The 16393-nt window shown below is 35.9% G+C and overlaps 1 protein-coding gene across 4 annotated transcripts in view; it reads left to right on the forward strand.

Annotated features, from left to right (window-relative positions):
- PDS5B (PDS5 cohesin associated factor B) overlaps nucleotides 1-16393 on the forward strand; it is a 102063-nt gene that overhangs the window by 12662 nt on the left and 73008 nt on the right. For all 4 annotated transcript variants that reach the window (XM_032099566.1, XM_032099568.1, XM_032099567.1 and 1 more), the window contains exons 2-5: nucleotides 7395-7521; nucleotides 10933-11136; nucleotides 15602-15688; nucleotides 15793-15890. In XM_032099566.1, coding sequence (XP_031955457.1) covers nucleotides 7414-7521; nucleotides 10933-11136; nucleotides 15602-15688; nucleotides 15793-15890 — 497 coding nt within the window. In that variant the 5' untranslated portion in view covers nucleotides 7395-7413. The remainder of the gene's footprint in view (nucleotides 1-7394; nucleotides 7522-10932; nucleotides 11137-15601; nucleotides 15689-15792; nucleotides 15891-16393) is intronic.

The raw sequence follows: 16393 nt of genomic DNA on the forward strand, positions 1-16393 counted from the left end.
TCAGTCAAGGGTACAAAAGCTTAAGTCTTAATTTTGCTCCTTTGGCAGTGACGTTTACTGTGACCCCCCCTGCTGGAGTTGTGTACATCACCAAATTACTTCTGTTTGAACACTCTGAGTGCTGGTCATAGTTTGTCTTTTCTTCAGATTTTGTATAGTATGGTTGCATAATGTTACCACCTAAGGAATGTTTTCCCTAGTACTTGGGTAACTGACAAATATATTGCAGATGTCTATTTTATTAAAATCATATTTAGTCAGCCTACAGTCTTCTTTCTCTGTCAGATTCTTTTACTATTACTTTCCAGTTTTTATCTCTTTGTAATTTCTTCTCCAGCAGCCATGCACAGAAATAAGACATTTTAATTCCTACAGTCCCTTTTACTTACTCTTGAGTAGAAGTGTGAAAGCAGAGATCCCACAATAATAAGTCAGTTTTATTTTTGCTTAGGTTGTTGAATGGTTTAATGGTGAATTCTTTTATATAGTTTTTAATAATTTTTTTAAAACTGAGTGTGTTTCAGTAAAAATGCCATTTCATAAAGGGCACAAAAAAGAGGCAGTTTTATTAAAAGAAAGAAGACAACAATAACATCTGGAAACATGCTGAAACTTAAGGTTGGGTCACTTATGTTTTTGTGGAAGCTGCAAGTGTCTGCAACACCACTGGAGAGAGCTGTGTGCTGAGATAAGTTGGTACTGAATACTTTATACTTGCTAAATCTTTGGGAGGCTTTCTTTAATGAAGTTTGAAAAAAATCTTAACCAGTGGAAATGGGGACTTGCCTGGGGTCATTTGCTAGCTGATTGCAACTCTGTTTAAGTTGCTGGAGGCCCTTTAGTGCGCATGTGCTGATTTTGGTATCATGTCTTAATGTTTTCTTCTTTGTTCATTTCCTGAATCCTCCAAGTTCTCTGGACATTGTGATGATGTCTCTTCTTGCACAGTTACCACCTGCACATCTTTCATTTTCCACAAAGTGCTTACTTAATACATTGATAAAGAAAGCTAATGCACTTTGCTGTATTTTCTAGTGTAAGTTTGAAAAAGTGTTTCCTAATTTAAACAGATATTATTACTTCTGTATTGACTGTCAAAGATCTGCCATTAATGGCATTCTGTAGTGAAACCCAGTACTTTTTATGTCATTTGTTGGACTGAGAGTGTTACTTTTACTTTATAATCTGGGTCTTCATTTCAGAAGACATTTAATTAGTGGTTTCTGTAAATTCTTCCTGTATCAGTCCTTACTATGCTGCCTTATAGAAATGGGAAACTAGCATTTTATTGATATTATGGATAATGCTAATATCTTGATTTAATGATAGTTAAGTAAACAGTATAATATGATACATTTCTAAAAGAGAATGGAAAGTATTAATCGAGGCATTATACCTGAATCGCTATGAAAAATGACCTGGATTTACACAAGCACCCTTGGTCCAACACTCTAAAGTTTTCTATTTTATTCAGCAGCAGAAAACTGTCAAATTTCAGCTTGGAGTGGCTTTTTATAGCCAAGTTAAAACTCCCTAGCGGTAGATATGTTACGGAAATAGATTTAGTTTAGTGGCAGTTGGATAATGCAAGTCTTTAATACCTAAGTCACTTCTCACCTTGATCAATTGTTGTCAATCAGCTATACGCCAGTAGGAATTTACCAGGATGTAAAGAATTTCTGTAAATGACTTAAATTTTTATATTATTTGTGTTTTATTAATAATACTGATGAAGTAGAAAGATGCCTGCCTCTTCCACTTGTGAGTTGCTGAGTAATCTCTTAATGATATCTTGTTGCATCTTTTGAGGAAATTATATCTAGACAAATTTTTTCATACGTCCTTTGTTGTTGAAACAAAGTTAGTGATCTCCAAGTATTTGTCATGGTTTATATTAATTCATATGAGGATGTTACCTACTGAGGGTGCAAAAATAAATTATAAACTGTGTGTTGAAAAAGGAATAGGGCTTCAGCATGAAATCTATATTGTGATTTATGAGATGGAGAAGATTTTACTTTCTTGCAATATCTCACAAGACAATTTAGGAAAATGTTTTTGTATCTCCTAAACTGTTTTTGTATTGTTGATGGAATGGCCTATGACAGCGAGAGGTCACTGGTCATCCTGCTTGGTTGTGGAGAAAGTGTTGATGAATATTTGCCAATCCTTTTCTTGGCTACACTTCTTTGTTGGAATGAGATGAACTGTGGAAACACATATATTTAGTTCTTTACACATTGAAATATTTTTCCATGCCAACCAGTTATTAAATTCACTTGAGCTTCTGATACCTTTGTGAACCTGAAGAAAGTGTTGTTCTCAGTGGCACATTGAAAAATGTCTTGCAAACATAGATTTAGAAGTATATATATTAGCCTACATAAATTTGATGTATACTTTCCTAGATTTTATAAACATAGTTTTTAAATGATCTCAAGAATAGCTATATAAATAATTATATATTCAGTGAAAGTTCTGAAAAATAATAATGACGATGGAGTTAGGATTCTAAGTTGATCACTGTTTCTGGTGATCTTCTAAGTCCTCATGTTTGGATTCTGAATTTTAAAGAGAAGACAGTAGTAAGGCAGAAGACAGACTTGAAAGGAATATGGGGTTGATTTGCTCAAGTTTGCTTCATCCCTTGGGTAAGTTTTCTACAAAAGTATCTTGAAGGATGAGGATTTAAACACATGTATAGATCTCTGGAAAATCACTGTTGACACATGATGACTTCATGTATGTTAAGGCACAGTTTGCTTAATGATTAGCACAGTTAATTAAACCACCATAGGCAATGTGAACTGTCAGCCAAACAAAATACAATTAAATGGAGTGTGGTTTAAGTCCTCCTTTTAGATCATTGACTTAACATCCTGTAATGATATTTATTGACCTTTGAAGTATATTTGCACAGGTACTTAATATGCAAGATATCAATCCATGTTTAATTTGCATAATCACAATCCGTATTTTACAGTATTGAGCAAGTAGTGTATGTGAAGTTAAGCTATTCATGAAGTTATCTACTATATAGAAAACATCTGAATGTTTTAATAATACAATGGCCAGTAGACTTAGCTGGAACTGAGTAGCTATTGGATGCTACTGATTATGGACAGAACTCGTGTGTAGTTTATTTAATTGAGTTTGACCACATTTTGGCAGTGGTACTTACTACTAATTAACTATGTTTAGATTAATTGATTGTTCCCATTTGTAGTCTGGCTGATAATCATAATTTTACATTAAACATGATCTTCCGATTTTTGTCACAAGAGGTGAATGACTTTTTAAGCCATCCTATTCTGATGCCCAATAAATGCAAGTTCCACTTTTTTCCCCCCATGCTCCTGTTGTCACTGTACAAAGGGTATGTGTTTTGTCACCTTTCTTTCTGTTCTCTGTACTACTTTCTTCCACCCCACCTCCCTTATAACTTAGTTTTTAATTTGTCATGTTATATACTGCTAGAGACTTGCTCTTGGTTCCTGACTTCAGGTCTTTGAAGTTATAATTGCAGTGGTGCTTCTGTGTTGAAAGAAGCAGTACCTAGACATCTTCAGTCTTACTTTATCATCTCCTTGTGTACAAAGAGTAGAGTTTGTGTTTTAAATGCTCTATTAGTTTAAAATAGGTTTATTTTCTTCGTAGTTTTTGAAAACTTACAGTACTGTTTAACATAACTGAAGCAACCAAAGCCTGATTGAATCATGCTTTTTATTCCTATGTATTAGGACTGGAATTCGTTCGTTATATACTTGTTTAAGTTTCTTGTGACATCTGTCTCCCTTCTTTGTCCTCATACAACAGCAGAAACAGTGCACAACTTAATGTTTAGTTTGTGCTTGCATTCTGCATGGTACAAAGCATTTCATTGTCTGAAGTGTTTTCTTGCCTTAAAAAAGGCATCCATCTGAACATTCTCCTTTTTCATAGAATCATTAAGGTTGGAAAAGACCTCTAAGATCATTGAGTCCAACTGTTAACCCGGAACCACTGTGTTGTCCGCTAAACCAAGTCCCCAAGTGCTACATCCACGTACCTTTTGAACACTTCTAGGGATGGTGATTCTACCACTTCCCTGGGTAGCCTGTTTCAATGCCTGACCATCCTTCTGGTGAGGAAGTTTTTCGTAACATGAAATCTAAACCTCCCCTAATGCAACTTGAGGCCATATCCTCTTGCGTTCTCACTCCATTACCTGGGAGAAGAGGCCAATCCCCACCTCACCACACCTTTTTTCAGGTAATGGTAGAGCACAGTAAGGTCCCCCCTGAGCCTCCTCTTCTCCAAGCTAAACAACCCCAGCTCCCTCAGCCTCTTCTTGTAAGACTTGTGCTCTTTCCCTTTTCTTTCCCTTCTGACTGTATATATGGAGTAAGACTGGATTTCTGAAAATATAGTGGAGAACTTCTAAACTTTCATTTGATTAACAAAAAAACAAACAAAAAAAACCTGTCAGCTGAGTCTCTGTTGAATCTCAAAGAAGCTTTCAAAGAATTTCCTTTTTTCAAAATGCTTGTCATCGTACAAAGTCTTCTTTTAAAATACTGTGGATCTTTAAAAATGTCTTTTAAAAGCTTTTTGAAATTCAGTTGTTGGATGTCACATCATTGGCCTATGGATTTTAATTTTCAACATGTTGTAGATACAGTTGGCCTTGAGGCTGTTGTTCTTAGCTGTTACTATCTTCTTTTTCCATGAGAGAAGTTCACTGAAACAGCTCATGTATTTGTAACGTGAAATCACAGAGACTTGGATTTGGCTAGAATCACCAAAACACCCTTCCCTCTTCCCCCCTACCGCCTCCCAATAAAATCCTAGATTCTACTAATGTTCAACACAGATTATTTTGATAAAGCTAGGTATGTACAGTTATACTGGCAGTCTAGAAGAACAGGAACTTGTAGCGGTGGCATGTAACAAACTAAGTTTTATTTAGGTAACAGTTGAAGTTATAACTGCTGTACAAGGGGATTGCATAGCATTGAATTTTCTCTTTTTTGAGTGATAGGTTTTGTTTTCTGCTGTTCCTTGGAAAGGTTTTTGTTTCTCTCAGTAAAGCTTACCATTAATCCAAAAAAACTTTAGGTAGTGATCTGCAAATTTGTATTTTATAGGAAGTTTAGAAGGTTTATAATTATTTATCTCTTATGTTCTAAGTAATAGGCCATTTCATAGAACCATTTTAAAATTATTTTTGACCCTGTAAGACTAGATGTATTAATTCTACAGGAAATTAAGTCCTATTTAGTTTTTTCTATACTTCTGAGAGGATAAGCTATGTACATCCCTGTCTGTAACCTTGGCTGGCTGCTAGGTGCTAACACTGCTGCTCTCTCATTTTTCTTGCTTAATCGAACAGGGAAGGAAATAAGATGGAAAAGCTCATGGGTCAAGATAAATGCAGGGAGATTGCTTTCATTCTTCACTAACCTTGGTGTCTGCAGGGTTGTTTCATGTTTTTCTCACTTTTCTTCCTCATAACTGCTGTGCAGCATTTTTTGTGAGTTCTTAAATATGTTATCACAGAGGCACTACCAGTGTCACTGATGGCTCAACTTTGTCAAGGGATGAGTCCATTTTGGAGCTGTCTGGAACTAGCTCTGTTTGCTGTGGGAGCAGCCTCTGGTCTCTTTCCACAGGGACATCCTTCAGCCTCCCCCACTACCAAGAGCTTGCCACATAAACACAATACAGATGTTCAGTTTCATCCAGACCTTGGATGCCACTGAAGCTTAAAAGCTTGGTTGTGTGGCAGTTGGATGTGTGAGCTAGACAGTTCAACTTGACTGTAACGTATGAGTTTGTCTTTGAATTATTTCAAAATCTCCTCCAAACAGGACCACATCACCATGTTCTAATCAAGTTTCCACTGCATTTGATCTGATCTGGCAGCTATGCACCACTGGAAAATGGAGTTTTGTTCCCCAGTTACCTTAGTTCCTGTTCTTTCCCTTGAGTTGGCTTTGATGCCTGTCACATGCTTTTCCAAAACAATTAGGCTTGTTTTTTGAGTTGGTGAGTTTGATGGGTTCAACAAAGCATCTGATGCTTTTTTATGTTCTCAGATTCAGGGGAGCAAGGCTCCCTTCTGCTGTGATGAGCTGTTAAAATGAATTTAGCTATAATATATAAGATCATCCCATCTGAAAGGTAGACTGGAGTATCTATGTCAAACAGCAAGAAGAGTAAACTCGATTAGAATTTCTGTCTGCTTTTGAGGAGCCCTAAACTTACTGTCATGACAGTGCGTTAAAGAAATATAATGGAGATAAAAGTGACATCGTATTTTAGTATTAGAAAAAGTTACTCCAATGACTTTTGTTTCCTCCCAGCTTTCTGATGTTGTAGTTCCAAGAAATTCAAAGTATACATAGATTCTTGTATGGGAGGTCTGTAGGAAGAAAATTCCTGACTTGGAATTCACAGTTCAGTACAGTCATGGCTGTCAGAAGTGAATCATGCTTTTAGCTAAATAAATAAAAATATCAAGGCAATGACAAAGAAATTTGTTTCTTTCGTTTCTTCGTTCATTTGTAGCTGCCCTGGTACAGTTTTTTTCTAAGATCCTAATTGTCCCCACACATGCCATCTAGATTTTTTCACCATCTTTTGTATTGATTACTTTTATGTAAGTAAAGCTTTCAGTTCAGCTTCCTTCTCTACAGCAATGAAACTCTGCATAATTTAGGGTGGATTACATGGTAGTCTGTATTTGCATTAGTGTAAAGGGACTGAGAAACTAAGTAACTGAGTTGTTTTCCTAGTTGGAATTTAGGAAGAAGATAGTGTTGCTTATCTGCAGTCTTTCACTTGAAAACTTGGCTTTAATGGCACAGAGGAAAGACTTGTATTTGGTCGGCTCTGTTTCTGTCTCTAATTTCATTCTCTATCTGATGCTTTTCTGGCAGTATTGGCAAGTTACAACTGGTGATGTGTAACACTTAACAGCACTGGTGTTTAGGCTTTTTGGGAAATTGCATTCTGTAAATAGAACACAAAGTCCACTTCAGATGTCTGAATGCCCAAGCTACTAGAATCTATTATTACCAAGTGGTGGAAACATATCATACAATACAGTAAGATTCTTGGTTGTGTCTCTTTAGTGTGAAGATCAAATACATTCCAGAATGAGGAGTTTTAGCTTTTTTCTGTTGTGTACTTCTTGAAAGCTGTATTGTGCCGTAGGACAATTTGCCTGGATATCAAAACCATTGCTGTCTCCCACAGTATAGATTACTGAAACCGATCAAAATATTTTGTCATTCTTGTGTTTGTATGGGTTTGTTGGTATATTTCTAGTTGGATTTTGTTTGTCAAAGTGGGACAGATAAGGTTAAACATGAACTAGTTAAACAACATCATCTTCTTAATTTCTTTCCACAGTTTTAAAACCGTGAAATCATGGCTCATTCAAAGACGAGAGCCAATGATGGAAAAATCACTTATCCTCCAGGGGTCAAAGAAATCTCTGATAAAATATCTAAAGAAGAGATGGTGAGAAGGCTAAAGGTTAGTAACCAAGTAATTGCTTGCAGATTAAAGTTTCTTGTAAAAGATGTTCAATGATCCTATTACTATATTTTATATCTGGAAGGGTTTTATTTTTCTTTGGGATTTACCTTTTCTATGCGTAGAAGGAGAAACTTGTTTGCTCTCATGCCTTTTCTTCTACCACTTTCTTGAAGTGGCTTGTTCAAAAAAGGTTTAAATGAATTTAAAAAATCACAAATAGAAATGAGTTGCATTAATTTCAAATACTAGTTAAATTTTATTTCAGCTATGATGCTAAGTCAGTGCTTTTATTGTTTTCCAGTATTTTCCTCTCTAAAAGAGAGTCATAATTTTGGAAATAATTTAGATACCCCTCAATATATTCCTTTTACACATTCGTGCTCTTTGGTTTGTTTATAAACCCCCTTATTCTCATTATTTTAGCCTGTGTCATGATGAAGGTAGTCTTTGTTATATTTTAGTCTATATACTTTGACTATACATACAGTCTTTGATGTATTTCAGTTCTTGACCACTTTGTTTGGCCTAAGTGTACAGGAAGGTTGGGACAGATGTAAAGGCTAATTTTGTTACTACAGATCTGTATCTACCTGTGTACTCTCACAAAAAGGCAGACCTGTATTGTGCAGAAGGAATGCCTGCAACTTGGGCTTGCCCTGTGAAACAGGAGGGAGCAGATGTGGGAGAGGAACCTTAAGTATTCTAACAGATGCAAGAGCTTAATTTGGAGTTTTTCTGAAGAAGTAGTTTTAAGTCAGTTGGAATTATGGGTAAATGAACAAAAACCAATAAAATCCCAAACCACAAGATTGCTTCTCCTCTTCCCCCCAGTAACCTGTCTAGGCTTTGGGATTTTGGTTGATAGACTTTAGTGAGTATATTGCATTCTGTGATGTTGAATAAAAGACAACATTTGTAACTTTGTGTATTAGTGATTCCTAAGAGAAGGAGTTCTTTATTAGCACTTGCGTATTTTTTTCAGCTTGTGGAAATGCAGCACCACAGTTCTTACTGATCGTTTTTCTTCTATAGCTTAATTTCATTTTTGACCTTGAATGTTTAGTCCCTTCTGTCATCTTGATCTGTCTTGCAGAAGAGGAGGACTTTGTAGGACGTCTTGTGTTTCTTGTTAACTGTTTATTCTGGCTGTGAAATCATTGGTGCTCAGGCAGGGGAAAAAGTGCGCAGTGCTTCTTTTATAACAGATTGGATGATCCAGGGTGCACGACAAGTGTACAGAAACTTCAGTATAAACACAGTTGCAGGTTCTAAAGAGCAGTAGTTGATAAATAAGGGAGCTGTTAGCCTCTTGATTTCTCTGACTGCCAAATTCACGTAATTATTCGGGAAAAAGCACTTTTCTGTGCAGAAGGAGACATTCTGCTGTTTGTTAATGACAATATATTAATATAAATGCAAATTACTGGTAATTAGAGAATAAAATGGAAAATATGTGCAGTGAATTTCTGTGTTAGCATAACTTACTTTGGAAATTTTATGCATTTTGTATTGATGCCCTCTTGAAGTTTATAATAGATTTGGAAAGGAGATGGAAACTAAATGATTATGGTCATGAACTAGCACTGAAGACAGAAATAAGGTGATAAACACTTGGAAATGATGAATAGTGTGAGAAAAGCATTTTTTCCACAGTTTCTTTTAATACACAAGAACCAAGTCATCATCTAATGAAACATTAATTTTAGGCCAGCAGTCTAATAATACACTTTTCTGTAAGTTTTATACAAGTGAATTCCAAAGCTTGTTTCTGTACAACGACGTAGTAAAATTTGAGTGGGTTAAGAAATATGTGCCACATCTGGAAGATGAAGCTCCAGGAATATAAATCGTGGTGGTCTGGGTGTGATTTCAGGCTCAGGAGTCCTCTAACCTATTGCTTTGCAGGAAGCTGGAAAACTATGCTTGGACAACCAGCTTGTTTTCCTTAGTTTTTCCTTAAACGCTGTGATGGATTGGTCTGCAGACAGGATGACTGATCTTTGTTGTCTTGACTTGTACAGATGTTCATGTTATCAGGGAAGAAACACTAGAGGTTCATTTCCAGAGTAGAAAAACCCCATACTTGTTGCAAGAAGTATGAAAAGACTACTTTTCATAGAAATGAAAGCAATTCTGATTTATAAATTACTTTAATTAGTGTATAAGGGCACCAGTGCACTTCAAGTGGTTCATCTTGTGCCTGACACAGGAGGACTTTATTTTTCTTGCAATGGAAGTTGTGTGTGCATGAGCTGTTGGTCTTCTGTGCCTTTTAGTAAAGGATTCTCATGTGCTTGAAAACTTTACAGCTTCTGTGATCCTAATCATGCAGAAGTTTGGGTTTTTTTTAAGTTGGGTTTGTTGCTCCCTAACCAGTTATAGTAGATTTTTTGGAGGGGGCAAAAAAACCCAACTAAACAACAAACGATAGCAAAGTAAAGTATTTTGCAGTGTTATAGGATTCTAGGGCTTGACGTTATTATTCTTTGAAAAATATCTCTTCCTGTGCTGAAGAAATAGATGAGAGTTTTGGCTTTAATTCTCAGGATAGCGTAATTAAGTCTTTAGTATAATTTTGTTAATTTTGCAGGAGTTAAACTCCTTAAAATAACTCTGCCTCTGTGAGTCAGATAAGGAATTGGAGAAGAGCATAATTACTTTGTTTTGTCAGTAAATTTCTCTCCTTCAGAAAGTTTTTTAAATGTAAGAATTTTCACCAACTAGCAGTTACTAAATATAGCTTTTCCCGCTTTTGTTTTATTTAGCATGTTAAATATCTGGTGTCCAAGACTCTTTTTTTCTTCCATAACTTCCATAACTGGATCCTAATAATCCTAGTGGTCATTTTAGTCTTGCTGGACAACATCCATGCCACTGGGCTGCCTGGATTTATATATGCATTTGCTCAAAGTGTGTGCTCTGCTTCTGGACAGCACAGGGAATAGAATTTTCCTCAGAGGAGTAATAGGGCAAAAGCTGAAACTGAAAGAGAATAGAAGGAAAAAAATCATCACTGAACTGTTGAGGGAGAAACAAATATTTTTAATAATGCTTTGGTGTTTTCTGAAATTTTAAGTGAATGGCTGTAACAGTGAATGCTGTTGCACTTCTTCAATTGTCCAACTTGATTATATGGTTTCTCAAAAAGATCTGGGAAGTCTACAACTAGGCTTTCTGTAGTTCTGCTGAGACTGTGTGTTGGGACACAGTTGGGACACTTGATAGAGGACTTGACCAGGTCTTTCCAGTACCCTGAAAAATGAAACACTGGTTGCTCAAGTAAGTACTACTGCATAGCTAATAATGCTTCTGACAGAAGTTGCACAAAACCAGAAAAGTCACTTTTAGTAAGGATCCTGTTACATAGAATATTTCATTTTATGTACTAATGTGTGTCTGTCTATTTAGATGGTTGTGAAAACTTTCATGGACATGGACCAGGATTCTGAAGAAGAAAAGGAGCTCTACTTAAATCTTGCTTTACATCTTGCTTCAGATTTTTTCCTCAAACATCCCGATAAGGATGTACGTCTGTTGGTAGCATGTTGTCTTGCTGATATTTTCAGAATTTATGCCCCTGAAGCTCCATACACTTCACCAGATAAACTGAAGGTAAATGAAATTAATCTCTTTTTCCACACCAGGTTTTTATACTCAGTGATTAATGTAATTGGTTATGACTGGTTTTTTTCCCTCCCTTTATCTCTGGTTCAGCCTAAGCAGTTCAAAGCTTTCACTTGATTTTGGGATATGATTGGTCAGGTCAATTGTCCATGAGATAAAGGGCTATACATCTTCCAAAAACTTTGAGAGTTTTGGATTTGTGTTGAAAATAATCATTTTAATGAACTCTTATTGGGATTTGCAGGTAGTGAACTGTTACTTTAGAAATACTGATTATATGTATAACTTTTATCACAATCTCTTGCAAGATAGCTAATACCTTCACTTGGGAAAATACCCCTGTGTCTCCAATTAAGCTACCAAGAGGCAGGTACTTGTATATTTATAGATAAAGGTTCTATTGAAACAAAGATAAAGTACTTTTGTACAGAGTTTAATGATTTTTGATGTGACTTGGAAAATTCTGCAATTACAAACATCGCTGATCCCACTAGATGGAGATGGTTGATAGAGAAATGTCAGGTTTGAAAAGGAAGTACAGATCTGCTCCATTTGTTTCAGAAAAAAAAGTATTTTTTTTCTGGGTTCTTAAACTTTTTTTAGTAGAAATATAACTTTGTTTCCAACTCGCAAAATCAAACTGTTTCCCTTGCGTGGTCAGAATCTAGAGTGATGAACTGAGTTTTAGGGAAAATCTACAAAAAACCAGATGAAAGTAACACTGAAAAATGTGTGGTTTTTTGGCTCCCTGATTTAGAAGCGTGTGTGGTCTTTTTTGTTTCGTTTGGTTTGGTCTTTGTTTATTCCACACTAGGATAAAAAGATGGTTGTGGTGGACAGTCTATCTATTATCACTTAAGAGGAAATCACTCGATTTCTCATCTAGTGGTTGCACCACCAGTGCTTCCTAATTAGGGAAACAGTGCAGTTTCAACTGCAGTAGTACATCTTTTGTTAGCAGACATACTGGAGAGATATCTAGGGATTTTTCTTAGCTCTGTTTTCTTAATTCTGAATTAGTGTGTAATCAGAGATACAACATCTATTTACCTTACTTATTGATTGCACCATCTTCAACTGGAGATAAATACTAGCTTTCTCGACTGTGCTATATTTAAATCTGGTTTTTAGGTGTCCTGATTTCTACTTCAGTTTTGAGTATATGTTTTCATTTGCTTGTTAGGCTTAGAGTTTTAATTTCTCTCTTTCTGAGTTGGGCAAACTAACTTCCTCCTTACAGTATTTGAGCTACCAAGCTTTGGATTTCATAGTGTACAGTATTGGAAGGTTTGCAGTACTCATCTCATACCTGAAGTATAAGAATACTACAGCCACTGCTTGGACAGAGCTCTAAATGGATGAGGGACTTCCACTGCCAGCATTGAGTTCTGTAATCTGTGTGGATTTCAGAATTCAGTTTCTTGATGCAGTTTTCTAAACACATTTGGAAAAATAAAGAAAAGCCAAACAATAGCAACCTTTGCCTAGGGCTACTGGGGTAGGTTTTTTGCAAACCCGTTTCCTCTGAACATAGCTTTTGTGGTTGCAGGACAAGCTCTGATAGAAATGTCGAAGAGTTCCCTCCACTTTATGACAGAGGTAAGAGGAAGAATGCTTCCTCTTGGGTTATATTTTGGCACTATTTTTACCCGGTATTTAATATCAAATCCATACTGCCTTCTTGTCTCTTCTTGTATGTTTAGCACCAAAGCTAAAAATGGCAAAGGGGAGTGCTGAAAAATACTAATTTCTTGGCAGGAAAAGATTTAAGATTTAAGGTTTTGCCCTTGCTTCAGACTCAGCAGATCTCTTTCTAACTTACATATTGTGCAAGTGAGATGCTGAGGGAAGGGATCAGTATCTCAGGTTCCCCTCTTCTATGTGTATCATGAGTATAAATCTTACATTCCTTGTTGATCGTTGAAAGAGCTTTGATAACAGGGGTGGAAAATGCCATGAGTAGAATAAAGACAGAGCTAGAGTAGGTCTGCTCTTCTGGGATCTATAAACTTTTAACTTGGAGCCCTCCTCAGTCCGTGTAAAACTTAGAACCCAAATACAATTTTTTGGTGGGAAGATAATCTAATTGCTTATATGTGTCAATTGAAAATGACTGGAACAGAAGGACTGTCTGTCTTTGCTGAAATGGAGATGTTAAAAAGTGTGTATGGTGGCAGAACTTTAATTATCTGAAGGTGTTCTCTGGTGAGAGCCATGGCTGTGATGATTACTGAAGCCTTTGTATAGTTCATTGGCATCAAGACAGCAATCCACAAAAATAAAGAAATATTTTCTCTCAAGTTGAAGTGTAAGCACTTCGGTTTTTAGAGTCTGGATTCTAATGTAGACTTGCTTTATGCAGTCTGATGTGAAAACATATTGTCCGGTTGTGAAAGTATTGCAATTTTTTAGCTGCAGCCAAAGTTTATTTTAACACAGGCTGCAGCCTGTGTTTTGAATTTATAAATGCATGTCCAAATAGTATGTTATGTGTGCTTAAAAAAGGGAAACTGTGCTTAAAGAGAAAAACGTTTGGTCATAAGACATGATATATTAAAAATTAGTGAGTAATTCTGAGTCTAGTCTATCTTGCTTTCTTTAAAATGGGAGTAGGAAAAAATAGTTTAGGAGTAAATGCTTATTTTGTCAAACCATGCTGTTATTTGAAGCATTCAGGTGTTGGACTTACTGTACGTGTATGCTATTCATTAATGTCTACAGCTGTATACAGCACAGTGATGAGAACTTTCTTTGGAAAATTAGTAGGGTCTTTGAATCCCATTCTGTCAGTAAGTATTACATACTGAGCTATAGGATAAAAAGTAAGATACTTGGTTAAAGGAACTGATTGAGATTTACCTCTACAAGTAAAGCTTAACAGAAATAATTAACATAGAACATGGGTTCTGAGATTAAGTAGTTGTTATGTTTGGCATTGTTCAGTCTGTCACATGCCCTCTTAATTGACTCTTACTCTTCCCTGAAACTCAGTTTGTATGTCTTCTAAACTTTACAGAACCTTCCAGTGTACTGGTTTTCCATAAGACAGCACTCATTTTGGGTGGGGAGTGATGACCTGCTAGTGTTCAGCACTAGTTTTTAAAGGAGGGATTCTTCAGATGGGCTTTTGCCTGGGGACTGTATGCCCCTGAGTGGTTGGAGACCATGAGATACGTCCTTTGTCTGTAGGTTTAACTTCAGCTAATGAATCTAGATTGTGTGCTCTGTAAGGGATCTGAAGTGTGAACCAGTGATCCTTCTGATCATCCTTAACACTTCAAAATCACAGTCTCAATCTGATTTAAAACATCAATGTAGCTGTATCTCTGAAGAGTGTATTTGCTGTGCTTCTTTGCCAAGAGGTGGTGATGTCACATGTAATCTAGTTCTTGGTTTTACCTAGAACCATAGTAAGTGTTCAGTTTAATGGTTAAGGCTGGATTTTGTGGTTATAGTCTTAGGAAAAAAAAGGAGCCCCATTCTTATCTTTTGTCTGTGCATTATTATTGGGGGACTTAGGGGAAAACGGTAATTTTGAAAATGTTACAGAAAAACTTTATGGACTATTTCTAGGGTACTTTTTTCAGGATTAACAGTAAGGCTTTCTTGTATTTATTATGGCAACTTTATACCTTTTGGAATTTATTTGATTTACACCTAGATTGTTAGATGAAACATAGATACAGTTGACGCTGTGAACCGTGTTTCTGGTGATACTTACTTCTAAATATTTTGATTTAATATAGCAGTTGTGAATTTCCAGCTGTTAATTACCTGAATGTAAAAAACATTTGAAAGATACCTTCTTGCATGTTTACATTTTGTTCATAATTGACTATATGTTCCTTCTAACCTGCTTCAATTTACTCTGTGTGAGACTTTTTCTGAAGGAGTCTTCTGGTGGTGAAAGTTTATAGAGGAAGCAGGAGGAACTTGGTTTATTAGTTTTTGCAAGAGATGTGATCTGTGTCAATATCATGATGACTTGAGAAATGCACAAAGAATACAGAGTGAACATATAATAACACTCTTAGGAAAGGTGTAGTTGCCTACTGCTATTTTCCCCTTCTTTTGAAACTCATTGTAATATGAAATAAAAATATTCAATTCATTGTCCTGCTGAATAATAATCTCTTGACTTCTGCAGCATGCCAGCCAGTTGCAGCTGTGTTTGTCAAGTTGAGTGCTTTTCTTTGGAAATGGAAAACATTTGTTCCCTTAGGAAAAGGTTACTTTTTCAACCCTTTAAAGAAACATGAAGTATTTTAAAATTACTCCTTGACATTTTCCATGATGCTTTTGTAGATGATCTTCTTTTGGATAGTGAAATAATGTCTGTCATTGCTGCGTATTTTGTAGTGACTGAATAATACTAGTAACTTAAAAAGGTAATTATTTTATTTTGAAGGTTTAATTGCAGTTGATTGAATAACTAGCACTTCTTTCTTTTCAGGATATATTTATGTTCATAACAAGGCAACTTAAAGGTTTAGAAGATACAAAAAGCCCCCAGTTTAATCGATATTTTTATTTGCTTGAGGTAAGCTTTGTAACTTATTTCATAGTAACTGTTAAATGTAATCTTTCAATTTAATCTTGTATTAACTACTCCTTTTATTTTTTTTTTTTCCTGTTCCAAATCAGAACATTGCTTGGGTCAAGTCCTATAACATATGCTTTGAATTAGAGGACAGCAATGAGATTTTTACACAACTGTATAGAACGCTGTTTTCAGTAATAAAGTAAGTATTGTCACCCCCAATTACAATATATTATTGCATGATTAAAGTCAGTTGCTTCTAGTAAAGCTGTTCAGTGTGACTTTTAGCGTTAATGAGCTTAGTAATTTCGTAATTCAGTTTAACTAAAGGTAGCAGTATAAATACAATGTTCTGTCAGTTTTTTCTGTTCTAATGAAGCAAGACACACTACACATCATCTTTTTTTCCTAAGAAACTTTGGTTGTCATTTACTGCATTAATTTTATTTTGTTCTTGAAATTGAATGGTCTAATATGCAATTCTAAGGAATTTGGAGGATTATTGCTGTAAAGACATGAGTCAGAAAGTAGTAGACACTGGAAGGCATTGCTAGAGGTAGTCTAGTCTTTTCCGTTTGCTCAAACCAGGTCAGCTTGAGCAGATTGCCCAGAACTGTAGCCAGTGGGGTTTTGGGCATCTCCAAGAATGAAGAGACTCTTTGGGCAACCTTCTAGTACTCAATCACGCTTTTACTTAAAAAGTTT

This window comes from Corvus moneduloides, chromosome 2 (genome assembly GCF_009650955.1).
Source record: "Corvus moneduloides isolate bCorMon1 chromosome 2, bCorMon1.pri, whole genome shotgun sequence".
NCBI lineage: Eukaryota > Metazoa > Chordata > Aves > Passeriformes > Corvidae > Corvus > Corvus moneduloides.